The sequence below is a fragment of the Thalassophryne amazonica genome, chromosome 19 (genome assembly GCF_902500255.1).
Source record: "Thalassophryne amazonica chromosome 19, fThaAma1.1, whole genome shotgun sequence".
In the NCBI taxonomy this organism is placed as follows: Eukaryota; Metazoa; Chordata; class Actinopteri; order Batrachoidiformes; family Batrachoididae; genus Thalassophryne; species Thalassophryne amazonica.
In genome coordinates, this window is record NC_047121.1 from 28,275,401 (window position 1) to 28,296,665 (window position 21,265).

A 21,265-nucleotide genomic window follows, 5' to 3' on the forward strand; every position below is an offset into this window, starting at 1 on the left:
CATGAGAATGACAGGTACAGGTCACCACATTTGGCAAAACAAGCAACAAGAATATATTGGGCTTCCATCAGCTCGCAATTTGAACACTGCCTAAATATTTTCTTGGGGGGGGTTGTATTTTTCCCCTGCAGTTTATGGTTTCATTTTTCACCTAAACTCATGCTAGTGGTGACAAAAACTTAATTTTTATGGAGCCTAATCTTTGGAACCACTTCAGTTAAAATATTTGTATCATTGGCTGTTAGCATTTCCTGATTATTTATGCTCTGCCAGCTTGCAAGTCACTGGCACTTTGTGATGGACAGACATATAGCAGGGCTCAGTTATGGTTGATTTTTAACTTGTTCTGTTCATCCTCCTTTATCAGACTCTGTTTATCGTCTTTCTCGTACTTCCATAAAATCTGCAATACTTTGGTCAATAAGTGATTCCGCAGGGCATTACAGGAACCACAAAATGGTTCATGTAGTTTTGCATTTAGGTTAGAAACAATAAACAGGGGTCCCCACAATATCTTGAACACAACAGTCTCTGAATTTTGTTTACACTTAAAATGATTGTCATTTGCACCTGAGGCATTCAAGGTTCATTAAAACAGGGAAAGGGTGAAATGGTATTGACTCTGAGGGGCAGCAGGTTATGTTGCACTTCAGTGCTGCAGGGTCTTCTTAATATGCCTGTTTTTTAACCCTCCAACTCCTAAGGTGTTTTTAAAACTACAGCTGATGCAGTCCTGTTCAACTGGAGACTGGTGCAGTTTGCATCTTATATCTCTCAAAAATGAGAATATCATGAAAAAGTTATTGATTTATTTATTTTTGATTATGTTTCAGAAAGTGAAAATTTTATATATTGTCAACTTGTATAAAAAAATGTTTCCAGCTTTTTAAAATGTTTATTTTGATTATTATGGCTTACAGCTAAAAGAAAGAAAAAAAAAAAAATTTTTAAAATATTGCAATCAATCCAAATAAAGCATGGATACATGTATATAGTGGGTAAAGTAAGTATTGAACATGTTACCGTTTTTCTCAGTAAATATATTTCTGAAGTTGCTGTTGACATGAAATTTTCACCAGATATTGGTAACAACCCCAGTAAAGAAATTAAGCCATAGATGCCCATCAGTTGTGTATAATAATGTGAAATGACACAGGAAAAAATGATTAAACATCTGAAGAAAGGGATGTGCAAAATATGTGGAATGCCAATACACCAGCTGAAATATGTTCAGTAATTGGAAAGCAATTCTGCCCCTTTTTCGGTGCAAATTAATATTAGCTGGTTCAGTCCAAGCTGATTGCCTATAAAAAGGTGTCTCATTTCCAAGGCGTCACACAAGGTGTTGATTACAGGAGGATTTCTAAACTTCTGAATATTCCAGTGAGCACTGTTGGGGCGATAGTCCGGAACTGGAAAGAACATCATTTCACCATAAACCGGCCACAACCAGGTGCTCCTCACAAGATTTCTGACAGAGGACTGAAAAGAATTATCAAACGAGTTGTCCAAGAATCAAGGAAAGCATCAGAAAGACTTGGGATTAGCAGGGACAATTGTTTCAAAGAAAACAATAAGTAATTCACTCATCCACCATGGCCTGTATGCACGCTCACCACGCAAAAGTCAGTTGCTGAAGAAAAAGCATGTTGAAGCTTGTTTAAATTTTGCTGGACAACATTTAGACAAACCTGTGAAATACTGGGAGAATATTGTTTGGTCAGATGAGAGCAAAATTGAACTCTTTGGATGCCATAATACACACCATGTTTGGAGGTCAAATGGCACTGCACATCACCTCAAAAACATGTCACCAACAGTGAAATTTGGAGGTGGGAACATCATGGTGTGGGGCTGTTTTTCAACATCTGGCACCGATGAACTTTGTATACGTGAAGGAGGGATGAATGGAAATGTACAGAGAGATTCTTGATTAAAAAATCTACCAAGATGATGGTAGATTTTAGATGGTAGATGAGGGTGGACATTTCAGCAAGACAGTGATCCCAAACATACAGCCAAGGAAACTCCCAACTTTTTTCAGAGAATGAAAATAAAGTTGCTGGAATGGCCCAGCCAATCATCTGGCTTGAATCCAATAGAAAATCTATGGAAATAACTAAATTAGAGTTCATGGAAGAGGTCCATGGAACCTTCAAGATTTGAAGACTGTTTGTGTGGAAGAATGGACCAAAATCACACCTGAGCAATGCATGAGACTAGTTTCTCCATACAGGCGGCAACTTGAGGCTTTTGTAACAAAGGCTTTTGTACAAAATAAATTGCAGTAAGCATGTTTAATATTTTTCCCTGTTATTACACATAATTTAATTTCTGTACTTATATGTTTTGCCTTTGTTTGCAATTACAGAGGTCAAACATTTCTTATAGTTTTTTACCAGGTTTGCACACACTGCAGCAGGGATTTTAGTCCACTCCTCCATACAGATCTACTCTAGATCTTTCAGGTTTGGAGTTTCAGCTCCTTCCAAAGATTTTCTATTGAGTTCAGGTCTGGAGACTGGCCAGGCCACTCCAGGACCTTGAAATGCTTCTTACGGAGCCCCTCCTTAGATGCCGTGGCTGTGTGTTTGGGGTCATTGTCATGCTGGAAGACCCAGCCATGACCCATCTTCAATGCTCTTAATGAGGGAAGGAGGTTGTTTGCCAGAATCTCGCAATACATGACCCCATCTGTCAGGTTTGACCTCGGCTAGACATACAAGAAAGAACCAGACAGAGAGTTGAGATGTCTTTAGTGAGCTTTGCAAATGAGAGATACAGCAGAGGCTGGCAGCTTCGTGCAGTTTCTCTAACTGTGACCTCCTCGCGGGGCCCTTTTATTTTGTAAAGAAAACAATAGATAAGTGTGGCTACATGAGTCCATGGTTGCAACATGTGCTATTAGTCATGTGCAGATACGTTTGCAAACAACTGAATCATTCCAATCTTAGGTACAGAGTGAGCGATTTTGCTGAAGCTTGCTAAATGTCAAACTGTAAACAGGCTGTAGCTGTGAATATCTGATTTTAAGATACAGAAAGAACAATTTGAAATGAGCAGACGTAATAGATGATAATAAATGATAAACATGTTTTTACAGTATAATTTATCTAACACCATCCATCCTCCCTTCAATACGGTGCAGTCCTCCTGTCCCCTTTGCAGAAGAGCACCTGCAGAGTATGATGTTTCCACCCCCATGCTTCATGGTTGGGAATCATCCTTACCCCACAAAGTGAGATCTTGCATGGAATCCCAGACTGAGGGAGATTGACAATCATCTTGTGTTTCTTCCACTTTCTAATAAATAATCATAACAGTTGTTGTCTTCTACCAAGCTGCTTGCCTGTTGTCCTGTAGTCCATCCCAGCCTTGTGCAGGTCTATAGTTTTGTCCCTGGTGTCCTTAGACAGCTCTTTGGTCTTGACTATGGTGGACAGGTTGGAGTGTGATTGATTGAGTGTGTGAACGGTGGTTTGTTTGGCCTCCACGTGCTTGTATGCATGCCTGACAGTGTTGGGGCATGCTCCTAATGAGATGGCACATGGTGGCCTGGGGGGGTCTCCTCTCCTCTCAGACCAGGGTATCACTTAGCTCCTGGACAGTCTGAGGTGCAACCTGGCGGTGTCGGACGGGCTGAAACAGTGTCCCAGAATTGTTCTATTGGATTTCGGTCAGATGAACGTGGGGGCCAGTCAGTGGTATCAATTCCTTCATCCTCCAGGAACTGCCTGCATACTCTTACCAGATGAGGCTGGACATTGTTGTGCACCATGAGGAACCCAGGACTTACTATACCAGTGTAGGGTCTGACAATGGGTCCAAGAATTTTATCCCGGTACCTAATAGCAGTCAGGGTGCCGTTGTCTAGCCTGTAGACGTCTTTGCGTCTTTCCAGGGATATGCCTCCCCAGACAATCACTGACTCACTACCAAAAATCGCCATGCTGAATGATGTTGCAGGCAGCATAACGTTCTCTGTGGTATCTCCAGATCCTTTCATGTGTGTCACATGTGCTCAGGTTGAACCTGCTCTTGTTTATGAAAAGCACAGGGCACCAGTGGTGGACCTGCCAGTTCTGGTATTCTGTTGCAAATGCCAGTCAAACTCCATGGTGCTAGCCAGTGAGCACAGGGCCCATGCCAGGACTCTGAGCGTTCAGGCCCCCCACATGAAGTCTGTTTGATTGTTTGGTCAGAGACATGCACACCAGTGGCCTGCTGGTGGTCATTTTGTGGGGCTCTGGTGGTGCTCATCATGGTCCTTCTTGAACAAAGGAGCGGATACCACCCCTGCTGATGGGTTAAGGACCTTCTATGGGTCTCCTCCATGTTCTTGAGACTGTGCTGGGAGACGCAGCAAACCTTCTGGCAATGACACGTATTGATGTGTCATCCTGGAGAAGTTTGACGACCTGTGCAGCCTCTGTCGAGTCCAGGTACCGCACCGTACAACCAGTAGTGACACTGACCCTAGTTAGAAGTAAAACTAGTGAAAAATCAATCAGAGAAGAGGAGGGAAAAATGGCAGTGGCCTCCACCTGTAAAACAGTCCTATTTTTGGTGTGTCTCATTGTTGCTCCTCTAGTGCACCTGTTGTCAATCACGCCAAAGTAGCTGAAACTACTCTGCTACTTCACTGACCAGGTCAATATCCCAGAAGTTGTTTTTTTTCACTATTGTAATTTTTTCAGATGCACTTATACATTTTTCTGGAAGGGAATTGGAAATGGGTTCTTTGTGTCGGTCCAGATTGGTTTGAACAGAAATGAAACTGTCCAGCTTTCTAAATTGTATACTCTTCTCAAATGAATTTGAAAAAGTGTGCACACACATTTCTGAAAGTCTTCTTCTGCTTCCATTAGTTTGTAAGGTGGCTGACAGCTCTCCCAGATTCTGCTCTTCACTCATTCTACTGAAAGCATTTGAACATCAGACCACTGGCACACACTCAGAACCGTGGCATGGAATATTCCCTATAAATTTGTCTCATGGTATGGTGCATCATGGGATGTTTGTCTTCTGTTGACAGCCACGAGCGGTGAATGTGGATCTGCAGACTGATGCCACACTGCAGGTTGACATCTCCGATGCCCTCAGCGAGAGGGACAAGGTCAAATTTACCGTCCATACCAAGGTGAAGTGGAACATAAGTATGAATACAAGCGTGACAGCGATGCAGCCTCTTGGCATTTCAGTCATTATCTGTGATCTACTTCCTGGTCCCACAGAGCACGCTCCCCAACTTCAAACAGAATGATTTCTCAGTGGTCCGACAGCATGAAGAGTTCATCTGGCTGCACGACTCATTTGTGGAGAATGAAGACTATGCAGGATACATAGTAAGGCACAAAGCTTAGCGTACTCTTTATATGTTGTGGCTGGGCATTACACCATGTTTGACATGTCATCATGTGTACGGTCCACACTTCTTATAATGGATTTGTTCTTTACTTGACATAGTGGTGAGTTGTGAAGTTTATGCAGTCATAGATTTGAGCATTTTAAGCGTGAGCATTACTTGGCTGCTGCTCAGTAAATATCAACTATTGTGTTTGGACCAAGACACAAGTTGGATTCTGGCTAAACTGCTTTGATGTAACAAGAATGTTCAGGAAAAAGAGAGTTGTATGTTTGTTTGTGATTCATCTTGCTGTTGTGCAGATCCCGCCTGCCCCACCCAGACCAGACTTTGATGCATCCAGAGAGAAGTTGCAGAAACTGGGAGAAGGAGAGGGATCCATGACAAAGGAGGAGTTTACCAAGATGAAGCAGGAGCTGGAGGCGTAAGTCCAACCCATACACACACCCACACCTACCTCGTCTACACCTGCATGATTTTTCTTTACAAGCATTAAATGTAATGGCAGCATAAAAGTGAAGTTGTACCCATATTGTAGAATGTAAAAATCTGTTTTTAAATATATTTTGCAAGGTTTAACATTGGGTAAAGTTTCCACCTGTTCAAGCTGAGATTTAAGGATACTTTATATCATCTTGCACATTGATGTTGCTACATCAGTGTTTTCAAAATCACCATGTGCTGGTCTATACTACTGGAGTTATCTCTCTATCTTTCTCTGTCTCTATCTATCTCTGTCTCTATCTATTTATTTATCTGTCTGTCTCTGTTTATCTCTATCCCTGTCTCTCTGTTTATCTCTATCTTTATCCCTATCTGTCTCTCTGTTTGTCTCTGTTTATCTCTGTTGATCTCTATTTATCGCAATCGATGTCTGTCTCTGTATCTCTATTTATCTCTATTTCTCTCTCTGTCTCTCGATAATATGCCTTCTTCTGTTATTGTCTCAAATGCTACATACAGATTGACTTCAAAATGAAGGTGCAAGAGAAAATGTTTCCTGTCAGTAACAGGGCAAGCATAGGGTTAATGGAAAGTTTCCACATAAATGCAACATATTCAGCTCTGAAATTTTGGGTTCTGATATACATGAGGGCCAATGAACCTCTGGTTTTGGGCCATGTTGGCATCATTTAACATGCAAAATAACAAACAGATGGGCCTATCAAGTTGCTTGTGAAGCTGTGTTACTAATCAGTTTCCAGATGACCACTGGAGGCTGCTGTTGCTTGAGAACCACTGTTATGTTACTGGTGTATACTTTAGATATCTTTGGTTGTTTTGTTGTTTTACTCCTGTGCTGTTTCCTCTCATTTTTATGTGTATGATGATAGTAAGCCATCAAATTGCGTGATGAAATAATAATAATTGCACACATCAGAATTAAAGACAGCACATACACATTTGACATTGTTTATGTGCACTAAGTTTGGAGAAGTCCATTATCCGAATTGAGGCAAGTGGGTGAAGGCCACGCAGCAACCCTGAGATGCACCGCCGTCAGCTTGGGGGAAGGAACGGAGGCCAGCTGCAGCTAAAACTACACCGCCCCGCAGAAGGGGAAAGAAATGACGTGGGCAGACACCGGAGTGGGGGAACTTTGATGGGGGGTAGGAGGGGGAGGCGGGAGGGAATGGAGCATGCTTCAGTCCTGTGAAAAAAGTTTATTTTCTTTGTGAGTTGAGATAAGAAACAGCCAAATGATCCCCAGGTCGAAGAAATTCCTCTGGAGGGAAACAGTCGGGCAATTTGATTTCTAATTACAAATTAGTGTCGTTATCTAAAAGGCAGTTCATTGTTGATTTGCAGTCAGTGGAGCAGAGTGAAAATTCCATCATTGACCACAAATGCTCAAGGTTACAGGTTGACAAACTCTACTATTCACTGACCCTGTGTGTGTGTGTGTGTGTGTGTGTGTGTGTGTGTGTGTGTGTGTGTGTGTTTTTTCAGAGAATATCTGGCCATCTTTAAGAAGACCGTAGCCATGCATGAGGTTTTCCTATGTCGCGTGGCGGCTCATCCTGTCCTCAGAAAAGATCTCAACTTTCACGTCTTCTTGGAGTACAACCAGGATGTGAGTCATTTCATACATACCTTGAACCCTCTGTTGAATCAGACACTTTATGTGAATTAAATATGACACTTTGTATGTGTGCTGTCAGGCTCATAAGTGTTTGGACAATTTTGAGATTTTTGCCTCTGTACTCTATCCCAATGGAGTTGAAATTAAACTATGAAAATGGGCTTGTAGTGTAGACTTTCAGTTTAATTCAAGGGGTTTAACAAAATAATACACTAATATTTAAATGCACTTTGCATTCCAGTGGCACCCAGAAAAATTAGAGCCATTTGAGTCCCTCCATATCCAGAGTCCATAATTAATTGGACAGACTAATTCAAATTAATATTGTTCATTCAAATCATCACATTTACTGCCAGTTTTCTTCAGACAACTCAGTGAATGGATACAATAATCATTTGCCACATTAGTGGTGCCACATTAGTACCACCAAGACACTGTCAAGTCTGAAGACGTCTGAGGCTTCTGTCATTGGCTAAACTGCAATTTTTGATTGTTGCACCACGAGTCACTTCGGAAGCATTCCAGAAAGTCAAGGGAGATTGAACTGAGAGACACATAAGGATTTTAAAGAGCTTCCTGTATTCCATGCTGCTATGTGGCAGCGAGTGCTGGGCCTTCTTATCACAGATGGGACAAGAAGCAGCAGAGATCTTGGTTTTGTTTTTTGTTTTATTTCTTGTTTGTTTTTAGGAAAATATAAAAAAACAAATCTGTTTGATACAACATGTCCCAGTGGGAAATGGTACTGAAAGTTGGTATTAACAGGTCCTGGTGCAAATTTTTAAAGACTGGATTGTGGATAAGCTCTGCTCCTTAACAGTACTGCCTTCAGGACTAATGACATTTCTTAAAAAAAAAAAAGTGACTAATTGCTTAGGAATAACACTAATATTGTTATTACCAAGAATCTAGGGCTATAATTGTTTTACATGTTATTTAAATGTCTTCATCCCCCCACCCCAACACCTCATTTAAAATATCCTAATCCCGTTACTGGAAATGTGCATTCATGTTGTGACTTTAATTATGGATGTCTATGAATGGAATGGGTTTTACACGTTTCTAGACTGTTTGAAACATTTAATTATTACCTAACCTAAAACATCGAAGATTCAATCACACCTTTAATCCACTCAGAAAGGACACAAATAAGTCTGACATCAGTGCACTTTATTTTATCTATTGACTGAGTGAAACTGAAACCCATTCAGTGGTTTGTATTTGCAAACCTTACTGAAGAATTGTGGAAAACTGAAATACAAACATCCGGATGTCCGCTAATGGAAGCTATTTGAACATGTTTGGGTTGGATTTATTTATTTATTTAGTTTTTGGTTTGGAATCTTGGGTGGAAATTGAGTGTTCCCATCCAACTTGACGTCATAAGAGCCACACTCATGACATGACTGAAACAGTATATTCGCTGTTTTAACATTTCTCATAACACTCCTGGTGTCTCCCCGTGCTTCCCAGAATGCACCGCGGCGCAAGCAGAGCCATGTAAACAATGGCTAGCAAGGAGGTGGATATGCGTCGATTCAGTGAATTCACGAGCGATTATGATGATGACACGTTCTCTCAAGTTGAGAGGGTTATCTAGAGGAGGTGTAGCACCTGTGATGGTCTTGTGACGTGCCCCAATATTGTCGTGTTGTCCATAGTTCACGAAGTGTGTTTACATTGTGCCCTCAACCGGAACTCTGCTGAAACCAACCTCTCACATAAGTCACGGGCCACTAGACGGCACTAGATTCACATCTGCAAAACAATGGATTACAAATGCCATTCAGTTACTTTTTTTTTTTTTTTTTTTTTTTTTTTTTGGAACAAGTGTTTATTATTCAACTTCGTTTAAAGCTTTACAACGTATAATGTTCACTTATATAACACAGAACAGAGCACACACACACGCAAAAAAAAAAAACGAACAAAAATCAGAACAGAGAAACCTTGGCAAATTTGTACATTTCAAATTGTTACTTTTGGTATCTAATGTATAGTATTTATAGTGTTGGAAAGAATATATACATTTCCTTCTTTTTCTGCTCTACTCCACCTCACAATCTGTATTTATATCCAGTCATAGTATGTTATTAGTGGGCCATTCAGTTACTTTCAACAAATTATTTTACTTTTGTTTGTGATAAGATTGCATTGTTTATATATGAGTGCGGTTGTCAGTGTTTTTTTTTTTTTCCCCAAGACTTCTTCAATAATTGATAGTCACAAGAATCCAGGTTTCAAACACGTGACATTTTTTTTCGTGCTGCTCATCCACAACAACCAGTTCTAACAGCTGATTTATATGTTCTTGTAAATGCAACATCAAAGCTTGAATATGTTACTGGATGCATAAATATTGTTTTCAGAGTTCAAGCGAACAAGTAGATTTCAGGTCTCAAAAGTTTACAACCTGAATTTAGCATGAAGCTTTTAGTAAAGTTATTGACACCAAATGACACTCATACCGGACAGTTTAATCTCATTTAACACCGTTTTATGACACGCACCCCTCCAGTTGGCCAACTTTTTTTTTTTTTTTTTATTCCCAACGATAACGCTGTGCTGTGGTTGCCTGTTCCCAACTCCACTCTGTCCGTGCAGTGGTTTGTTGCACAGCTGGAACCAAACTATTATAATTTACAGAAACAGTTTCTTACTTTGTTACGTTCTGCAGATTCTTCCTCTTCTTCAAATGCTCCATTACACGTTGATGTTTAATTCCTTGTAAATGTTAATCTACAGGACTTCATTCCATGAGTGCAAAATAATTTGCTTCCACTCTGGTGAAGCACAAGATACTGTTTTGCTCGGTCCTTTGCACTTGTGGGTGACTATAGATGAATAGAATAGAATGCCTTTTATTGTCATTATACAATGTACAACGGGATTAAAAGTCAACTCCAAAATCAGTGCAGGCAAGTAAGAAGAAAAGCAACAATATCAAATAGGGCTGCAAGAAACGATTATTTGGATCATCGGAATCTGATGGGGTTTCGGCACGATTAATCAGATTAGCGGGGAATTGTTTTTTAAAATGTGCCAGGGAAACATTTTTTCTCTCCTTCCATCACTTTATTTAACAACAGAACATTATTTGAAAACTTAAAATACTTGAAAATCAACAAATCGTCAAATGTCCCTTGGCTGTTGAAATATAAAATAATAAAGAATAAAACAGTTTATAATAAAGAACAAAAATAATTAATTCAAATGGCAATGCTTTATCAAAGTGCTGAGTTGCCATAAAACAACATTGAAACATATAAATGTTATAAAATATATGGTGAAAAAAAATAGGTATTTTTGTTGCTGCAAATGCTCTCTCAAAAATTCTTGAAAGGGTAGTTGTAAAACAGCTAACTGATCATCTGCAGAGGAATGGTCTATTTTAAGAGTTTCAGTCAGGTTTCAGAATTCATCATAGTACAGAAACAGCATTAGTGAAGGTTACAAATGATCTTCTTATGGCCTCAGACAGTGGACTATCTCTGTGCTTGTCCTGTTAGACCTCAGTGCTGCTTTTGATACTGTTGACCATAAAATTTTATTACAGAGATTAGAGCATGTCATAGGTATTAAAGGCACTGCGCTGCGGTGGTTTGAATCATATTTATCTAATAGATTACAATTTGTTCATGTAAATGGGGAGTCTTCTTCACAGACTAAGGTTAATTATGGAGTTCCACAAGGTTCTGTGCTAGGACCAATTTTATTCACTTTATACATGCTTCCCTTAGGCGGTATTATTAGAAAGCATTGCTTAAATGTTCATTGTTACGCAGATGATACCCAGCTTTATCTATCCATGAAGCCAGGGGACACACACCAATTAGTTAAACTGCAGGAATGTCTTACAGACATAAAGACATGGATGACTTCTGATTTCCTGCTTTTAAATTCAGATAAAACTGAAGTTATTGTACTTGGCCCCACAAATCTTAGAAACATGGTGTCTTACCAGATCCTTACTCTGGATGGCATTACCCTGACCTCCAGTAATACTGTGAGAAATCTTGGAGTCATTTTTGATCAGGCTATGTCCTTCAATGCACATATTAAGCAAATATGTAGGACTGCTTTTTTACATTTGTGCAATATCTCTAAAATTAGAAAGGTCTTGTCTCAGAGTGATGCTGAAAAACTAATTCATGCATTTACGAGGTCTGTCCAAAAAGTATCAGACCTTTTTATTTTTTTCAAAAACCTTATGGATTTGAATCACGTGTGCTTGCATGAGCCAACCTTGAACCTTCGTGTGCATGCGTGAGTTTTTTCACGCCTGTCAGTTGCGTCATTCGCCTGTGAGTAGGCTTTGAGTGAGCACTGATCCTCCCCCCTCGTTGGATTTTCATTTCAAGGAAAATGTCTGAACGATTGGAGCAGCGCTGAATCAAATTTTTCCAGAAACTGTGAGAGACAGCCAGGTGGAAACCATTCGGAAGATTCAAACGGCTTTCAGTGGCTTTTCAGTCGAGTGAGTATCCGAGGAATTGTGTAAGAGCTGGACATGTCACAACATGTCCTGTGAGACTTCCAACTTCCGCACATCTTTCATTACAAAATCTCCTGTAACAGTGGAATGTGCCGAAAAAGTGCTGATGTCCACCTCTTCTGCAATTTCTCTGGTAGTCAGACGACGTCCCGGATCAACACAGCATTCACTTTGGAAATGATCTTGTCGTTTCAGCCTGTCGATGGCCGCTCGGAGCACGGCGCGCCCTCCGCCATTGTGTGCCGTCTTTAAACCGGTTGTAACACTCCTTAATCTGTGTGATGCCCATAGGATCGTCACCGAAAGCCGTCTGAATCTTCCGAATGGTTTCCACCTGGCTGTCTCTCACAGTTTCTGGAAAAATTTGATGCAGCAAAGCTCCAAATCGTTCCACCTCGCAATGAAAATCCAACGAGAGGGGAGGACCAGTGCTCATACAAAGCCTGCTCACAGGCGAATGATGCAACCGACGGGCATGAAAAAAATCACACATGCGCATGAAGGTTCAAGGTTGGCTCATGCAAGCACACATGATTCAAATCCATATGGTTTTTAAAAAAAATAAAAAGGTCTGATACTTTTTGGACAGACCTCGTATTTCCTCTAGGCTGGACTATTGTAATTCATTATCAGGTTGTCCTAAAAGTTCCCTGAAAAGCCTTCAGTTAATTCAAAATGCTGCAGCTAGAGTACTGACGGGGACTAGAAGGAGAGAGCATACAACCCCTGGCAAAAATTATGGAATCACCGCCCTCGGAGGATGTTCATTCAGTTGTTTAATTTTGTAGAAAAAAAGCAGATCACAGACATGACACAAAACTAAAGTAATTTCAAATGGCAACTTTCTGGCTTTAAGAAACACTATAAGAAATCAAGAAAAAAAGATTGTGGCAGTCAGTACCGGTTACATTTTTAGACCAAGCAGAGGAAAAAAATATGGACTCACTCAATTCTGAGGAATAAATTATGGAATCACCCTGTAAATTTTCATCCCCAAAACTAACACCTGCATCAAATCACATCTGCTTGTTAGTCTGCATCTAAAAAGGAGTGATCACACCTTGGAGAGCTGTTGCACCAAGTGGACTGACATGAGTCATGGCTCCAACACGAGAGATGTCAATTGAAACAAAGGAGAGGATTATCAAACTCTTAAGAGGGTAAATCATCACGCAATGTTGCAAAAGATGTTGGTTGTTCACAGTCAGCTGTGTCTAAACTCTGGACCAAATACAAACAACATGGGAAGGTTGTTAAAGGCAAACATACTGGTAGACCAAGGAAGACATCAAAGCGTCAAGACAGAAAACTTAAAACAATATGTCTCAAAAATCGAAAATGCACAACAAAACAAATGATTAACGAATGGGAGGAAACTGGAGTCAACATCTGTGACCGAACTGTAAGAAACCGCCTAAAGGAAATGGGATTTACATATAGAAAAGCTAAACGAAAGCCATCATTAACACCTAAACAGAAACAAACAAGGTTACAATGGGCTAAAGAAGCAATCGTGGACTGTGGATGACTGGCTGAAAGTCATATTCAGTGATGAATCTCGAATCTGCATTGGGCAAGGTGATGATGCTGGAACTTTTGTTTGGTGCCGTTCCAATGAGATTTATAAAGATGACTGCCTGAAGAGAACATGTAAATTTCCACAGTCATTGATGATATGGGGCTGCATGTCAGGTAAAGGCACTGGGGAGATGGCTGTCATTACATCATCAATAAATGCACAAGTTTACGTTGATATTTTGGACACTTTTCTGATGTTTGAGGATGATGAAATCATTTTTCAAGAAGATAATGCATCTTGCCATAGAGCAAAAACTGTGAAAACATTCCTTGCAAAAACACATATAGGGTCAATTTCATGACATAGGGTCAATGTCAATGAGCAGATGTGATTTGATGCAGGTGTTAGTTTTGGGGATGGAAATTTACAGGGTGATTCCATAATTTATTTCTCAGAATTGAGTGAGTCCATATTTTTTTCCTCTGCTTGGTCTAAAAAAAAGTAACCGTTACTGACTGCCACAATCTTTTTTTCTTGATTTCTTAGTGCTTCTTAAAGCCAGAAAGTTGCCATTTGAAATGACTTTAGTTTTGTGACATGTCTGTGATCTGCTTTTTTTCTACAAAATTAAACAACAGAATGAACATCCTCCGAGGCCGGTGATTCCATAATTTTTGCCAGGGGTTGTATTTCACCCATATTGGCCTCTCTTCATTGGCTTCCTGTTAATTCTAGAATATAATTCAAAATTCTTCTTCTTACTTATAAGGTTTTGAATAATCAGGTCCCATCTTATCTTAGGGACCTCTTAGTACCATATCACCCCAATAGAGTGCTTCGCTCTCAGACTGCAGGCTTACTTGTAGTTCCTAGGGTTTTTAAGAGTAGAATGGGAGGCAGAGCCTTCAGCTTTCAGGCTCCTCTCCTGTGGAACCAGCTTCCAGTTCAGATCAGGGAGACAGACACCCTCTCTACTTTTAAGATTAGGCTTAAAACTTTCCTTTTTGCTAAAGCTTATACACTCAACAAAAATATAAACGCAACACTTTTGGTTTTGCTCCCATTTTGTATGAGATGAACTCAAAGATCTAAAACTTTTTCCACATACACAATATCACCATTTCTCTCAAATATTGTTCACAAACCAGTCTAAATCTGTGATAGTGAGCACTTCTCCTTTGCTGAGATAATCCATCCCACCTCACAGGTGTGCCATATCAAGATGCTGATTAGACACCATGATTAGTGCACAGGTGTGCCTTAGACTGCCCACAATAAAAGGCCACTCTGAAAGGTGCAGTTTTATCACACAGCACAATGCCACAGATGTCGCAAGATTTGAGGGAGCGTGCAATTGGCATGCTGACAGCAGGAATGTCAACCAGAGCTGTTGCTCATGTATTGAATGTTCATTTCTCTACCATAAGCCATCTCCAAAGGCGTTTCAGAGAATTTGGCAGTACATCCAACCAGCCTCACAACCGCAGACCACGTGTAACCACACAAGCCCAGGACCTCCACATCCAGCATGTTCACCTCCAAGATCGTCTGAGACCAGCCACTCGGACAGCTGCTGAAACAATCGGTTTGCATAACCAAAGAATTTCTGCACAAACTGTCAGAAACCGTCTCAGGGAAGCTCATCTGCATGCTCGTTGTCCTCATCGGGGTCTTGACCTGACTCCAGTTCATCGTCGTAACCAACATGAGTGGGCAAATGCTCACATTTGCTGGCATTTGGCACGTTGGAGAGGTGTTCTCTTCACGGATGATGCGAAGGAGATGTGTTGCACTGCATGAGGCAAATGGTGGTCACACCAGATACTGACTGGAATCCCCCCAATAAAACAAAACTGCACCTTTCAGAGTGGCCTTTTATTGTGGGCAGTCTAAGGCACACCTGTGCACTAATCATGGTGTCTAATCAGCATCTTGATATGGCACACCTGTGAGGTGGGATGGATTATCTCAGCAAAGGAGAAGTGCTCACTATCACAGATTTCGACTGGTTTGTGAACAATATGAGGGAAATGGTGATATTGTGTATGTGTAAAAAGTTTTAGATCTTTGAGTTCATCTCATACAAAATGGGAGCAAAACCAAAAGTGTTGCGTTTATATTTTTGTTGAGTATAGTTAGGGCTGGATCAGGTGACCCTGAACCATCCCTTAGTTATGCTGCTATAGACTTACACTGCTGGGGGGTTCCCATGATGCACTGAGTGTTTTTCTCTTTTTGCTCTGTATGCACCACTCTGCATTTAATCATTAGTGATTGATCTCTGTTGTCTTCCACAGCATGTCTTTTTTCCTGATTCTCTCCCCTCAGCCCCAACCAGTCCCAGCAGAAGACTGCCCCTCCCTGAGCCTGGTTCTGCTGGAGGTTTCTTCCTGTTGAAAGGGAGTTTTTCCTTCCCACTGTCGCCAAGTGCTTGCTCACAGGGGGTCGTTTTGACCGTTGGGCTTTTTCTGTAATTATTGTATGGCTTTTGCCTTGCAATATAAAGCGCCTTGGGGCAACTGTTGTTGTGATTTGGCGCTATCTAAATAAAATTGATTTGATTTGAAATGAGCAATTAGCATAACCAGTTAACCATAAAACCTAAATCAGGACTGTAGCCTGACTCATTATATGTGCAACATTCTCTGTATAACTTGTAAACTATGTGGTAATTTCACAATGACACATGTGACTCATGTCTCTTTCTCTAAAATTGTATTGTAGCATTATTAGTTATTACTATTATTATTCTTGCTATTATTATTAATATATAAATAAAAATAAATTTAAAAATATTATAATTTGTAATAATTTGACTTTTATGACAACAAATGCTGAGCCATTAATTATTACACAGAAAACAAATGCACAAACATGCTGAAATGCCAGCAGCTTAATGCTAACTTTAACATTGGAAACGCCATAAACATGCTAATGCGTTAGCATCGGCGTTAGCATAAAATGCATCAGTTTAACATAAAAAGTAAATATTCCTCACATATATGTGCTCTTTAGGGTTTTAGTGGAGAAAAATCAAGATAAAGTGAAATAAAACAAATGAAACCAATGAAGCAGCGGCTTGAATCACTCTTTCATTGGTTCAAGATTCAAAGCAAAGCTCGGTTGATTATATGGAAGAAACGAAACATTTGCGGTAAAACAAAGTTATTTAGCAACTAATCGATGACTAAATTAGTTGACAACTATTTTAATAATCGATTTTAATCGATTAATTCGATTAGTTGTTTCAGCTCTAATATCAAATAATAAGTATCAAAAAAAATTATATATGTGTGTGTGTGTGTGTATATGTATATATATATACACACAATGTAAACATTAGAAGGTAAGGTGCACGGTCCTGGATGGTATGTACATTGCAGAATAAGTATGTTATTATATACATTGTTAAAAATTATAAATATTGCACATTATGGGATGGAATGTTGCACGTTATCGTCGGTACATGCAGGAATTCAGGATGGTTACCGCTTTGGGAAAGAAACTGTTTTTGAGTCTGTTTGTTCTGGTCTTAATACACCTGTAGCGCTTCCCTGAGGGCATCAGGTCAAACAGTTCAAAGCCAGGGTGAAAACTTGTTCAAAGCCAGATGAAACTTGTTGCTGATATTATCAACACGCAGCAGTAACTGTGAATAATAGACGTGTGTGTGTGTATGTGAGAGAGAAATTTGATGTGGCAAATAAGAAAATATGCAGTGTTGTAGGGAAAAAAGTGGTGCATTATTGAATTTCCATAATTGTTGAATCATGAAAAACCACGGGGGACTGACTTGCGCATCAGTTAAAAATGAGGGGTTAGATTGACATCAAGCAGCCCCCCCCCCCCCCCCAAAAAAAAGGGTGCAACTGGAAATTGAGAGATATGTGCATGTAGACCTCTGCTGCTCACAACTCTCTCAACGTCCGCCCTGATGCAAAAATGTCGTGCTTTTCTTATGGAAGAACAATCTGTGATGTGACCTTTGAACTCTGCTGTTTGGTAGCTGAGTGTACGAGGGAAGAACAAGAAGGAGAAGCTGGAGGATTTCTTTAAGAACGTGGTGAAGTCAGCTGATGGAGTTCTGGTGGCCGGAGTCAAAGTGAGATCTCCTTCTATGAACTTTTTGTTTTTAATTCTGTGCTTCTGTCTCGCACTTTTTCTCAGGGCTTATTGATTTTTGTTTTTCAGGATGTGGATGATTTCTTCGAGCATGAGAAGACGTTTTTATTAGAATACCACAACAGAGTGAAAGACGCTTCATCTAAATCTGACAGAATGATTCGTTCCCACAAAAGTGAGTAACGCTGTACACGACTGCTAGAACATAAACATTTGAACTTCTGCATTTGTGGCCAAGAACTGGATGTAACAGAACTATAACAGACTTCTGTCAAGGTCCAGTCACACTGAGGGTTACAACCACCCTGCCACAGGTTAATGAAAAGATGTGGCAGGTGTGTGCACCACATTCGCTTGACGTTCACAGAAAAATGGATGTCGGCGATTTGTGGCTGGGTGAATATCCGTCTGAGAGCATACTGAACATGTTCAAATAATGAGTGGCGACTCCCGTGACTTGAGAATGCGGTGACTTTTCCTTGGTGTGCTGCAGTGGTACCATCTGTGTGCCTCAGTGTGCATGTGTCTGCAGCTGGCACAGTGAGGTTGGAGAGAAAATGAAGAGTGATTGTGAGGAGGCTGGTGTAAAAAAGAAAAAGCATCATACATACAGAAACCAACATGTTGAGATTATTTTATTTTAATCTTCATTCAGAGTGCTGTACTGTCTTGTGCGCAACAACGTAGGTGAGTCAAAACCAGTGCATTCATCAAATGCGCCTCTTTAAGTGTTTCCATGCCAAAACATAAACAGCAGAAAACTCCTTTTACACAGGCGATTGTGTTCACACAATATTAATATAACCTGAGATCTTAAAGTAAAATACATTGCTGCACACATTCTCAAGATGAGATTTGCCATTTCACAGAGAAGAGCTCATTTCACAAACACAACAGGGGGAGGAAGAAAAAAGTTTTTCTGTTCTGACTTTTCACACTATAAGTTCAAAATCTTAATGCTGCGGACCAGTGGGGACTTTCATCAACTTGTAGCATTTTGCTAAGAGACAACACAATGAAATTGTTAAAAAAAAAAAAAAACCTAAGTTTTGCAGTTGGTTTTATGTGATGGCTGGAACACATGGTCAGATTTTCCAGGAACCTCTCTTTCTACAGTTTTAATATCGATAGGTGCACACAAGCACTGGAAGTTTGCAGGTAACTTGGCATGCAGCTTTTGCATGCCACTAGCAGAAGTAAAAAAAAAAACTATCCAAGAACTCTTAAATTGGAGTAAATTAAGGTATATTATGTCAGCTAGACTTCTCATTGATTAGTCATGGAAGATGTGAACTGTGGGATAGATTATTATCCTTTTAAGTTGTTGGGTGACCTGTTTGATTTTCATACTTAATGTTGCACATCCTGTAATGTGACTGTTGCACATGCACGCATCATGATGATGATGCTGACATGATGCACCTCATGGCTCTAGTATTTATTCTTTTAGTTATGGAGTTAACAAGTTTGAGAGGGTGGACTTGTTGATAATTAATTCATTTATCTATTCATACACTGCATGTTAGAGGGTAGACAGAGGCTTTTCCAGAGCCTAGAAAAACCCCTAGAAATATTTATTCACATGACAAGTTCAAGTACTGTATCCATCTACTGACTGTCCAAAACAAAAAAGAAACTTGTTTATGCGAGTGATTTAGTGTAACATGGAAGGGTGCATAATAATGATTTTTTTTTTTTTTTTTTTTGTGCGCTGTCCCACAAGTATTTGGACAATGACCCAAGGTTTTTTTTATTTTTTTTAAACTTTGTCATTTTTCTTAAACCCATTGAATTAAAACAGAATGTCCACACTACCAGCCCATCTTGACCATTTCCTTTCAGCTCCATTATGAAGGTATCAATCTGACTGTAATGATGCTTTATTTAATAATAGAAAAAGCCTGACTTGTTGTCATAAAAATGTATAAATGCTCATGGGTTCACATGCTTTTTAGCATCATGGTTCAGTGTTTGTAAATAATTGACACTTTACATCTCTGTGTGCTGCAGAAACTGATGAAGCTGTTTGTCTGTTCAGGTGCTGCAGACGACATCAACAGAATCGCCTCATCTCTTTACACGTTAGGGACACAGGACTCCACAGACCTCTGCAAGTAGGAACAGCTGCAAAAGTTTAACCTTTAGAGCCATGGTTCTCAATCTTTTTACAATAAGTACTACCTGAGAAAATATTTGGTTTTCCACGTACCACCATTACAATCTGAATTAAAATAATTTAGTTCAAATGTATTTATTTACATAGCGCCACATCACAAGGTCGTCGCCCTGAGGCACTTCTCAAGGCTTCTGTCTAACCTTATCCATCCCTTGAGCAACCACATTGGCAACAGTGGTGAGGAAAAACTACCTGCAAGAATTAAAGTGGAGGAAGAAACTCGGCTGCCATAGAGCGATTTGCACATCTTGACTTGCCCGCTGCATTGTGTGATTTTGGTTACAACTCAACAGCAGAAAGCATTTGAATTATGATGATTTAGATCAGTTTAAGGTGAAGTTGATGGCTTAAAGCATTTTTACATTCGTTGTTGATTGTCTGGCACCCAGGACTGTATCCGGCAGTAAAGAACTAATTTCTCTCACATACACAGCATCTGTCCAGAATCTTTAACACGTTTTGACCGAGGAGAACAGAGAAGTTATCAAAATGACTGCATGTCCTTGCGGATTAGAGCGTGGATACCCAGTCTGGGCCAGATGGCTTGGGTTGGGAGAAATATTTCGAAATGATACTCATGTTGGGTTGGGCATCATGTGAAGCAGCACACAGAGTAAATAGTCTTAGACTGACGTGTGGCATCCTTTCAGACAGATTAATCATCACATCCTGACGGAAACTGCTGTCCAAGTAAGACGCCCTTGTTTTGGAAGACATCTAGAAATTTAAATCCTTTTTGTAAAAATCAAATAAACAAAGCGTGTGTTAAAAGCTTGAAAGTAATTAATGGATGTGCACCTACATGTATTGACAGTGACGGACCTGTTACATGTAACATAATAAGCTGACACATGGGAGATTTTCGCCAATTTCTAATTGTTCTTCGTCACGTTTGTCTGTTATAGCAGAAACTGATTTGCAGCTTGGTATCTGAAGCGTGTATTAGCAGAGTATTAGGCATTGCTTCATTTACAGAGCCAAGCACATAACAGCCATTCCATGCTTTTTTGAAATAGACGGATGGAATGGCCCGTAACTCTATGGCAGAGCCAGAGCTATATTATAAATATAACTCTATTATATTTCTGTAATATACCTCTGTGGGCCGATCCCGATTGTTACGCAGCTTTGCTTCATTTGCAAAGTAGATTCAGACTCTTAATGAAGCATTTGCTTCACAGCTCTGCGTGAACCTGATCCTGTTAGATCTCTTCAGCTAAGCAGTGTGGGGCCAGTTAGTACTTGGATGGGAGACCTTTTTGGAACACCAGGGGCTGTGTGTGTTTCTCCTGGTTACACTGGAGTTCCGTCAGGAGGGGCATCCAGCTTAAAACTTGTGCTAAAAACCAATGCAGATCTGGCTGTATCCAGTTTGGCGGCCCCAACCAAAATGATAACAGCTGAAAGGAAAAGGACAACAACAATGAAGCATTGCTTCATTTCACTTCACTTTCAGCAGAGAGCAATGTCAGATCAGTTTTGTTTAAGTGTCAAAGCCGTAAAGT

General features: G+C 40.1%; 1 protein-coding gene across 2 annotated transcripts in view; it reads left to right on the forward strand.

The window, feature by feature from the left end:
- Positions 1-21,265, forward strand: part of snx6 (sorting nexin 6) — a 34,940-nt gene that overhangs the window by 987 nt on the left and 12,688 nt on the right. For both annotated transcript variants that reach the window (XM_034195324.1, XM_034195323.1), the window contains exons 3-9: positions 5,036-5,140; positions 5,235-5,345; positions 5,668-5,789; positions 7,316-7,439; positions 17,469-17,564; positions 17,654-17,759; positions 19,623-19,698. In XM_034195324.1, coding sequence (XP_034051215.1) covers positions 5,036-5,140; positions 5,235-5,345; positions 5,668-5,789; positions 7,316-7,439; positions 17,469-17,564; positions 17,654-17,759; positions 19,623-19,698 — 740 coding nt within the window. The remainder of the gene's footprint in view (positions 1-5,035; positions 5,141-5,234; positions 5,346-5,667; positions 5,790-7,315; positions 7,440-17,468; positions 17,565-17,653; positions 17,760-19,622; positions 19,699-21,265) is intronic.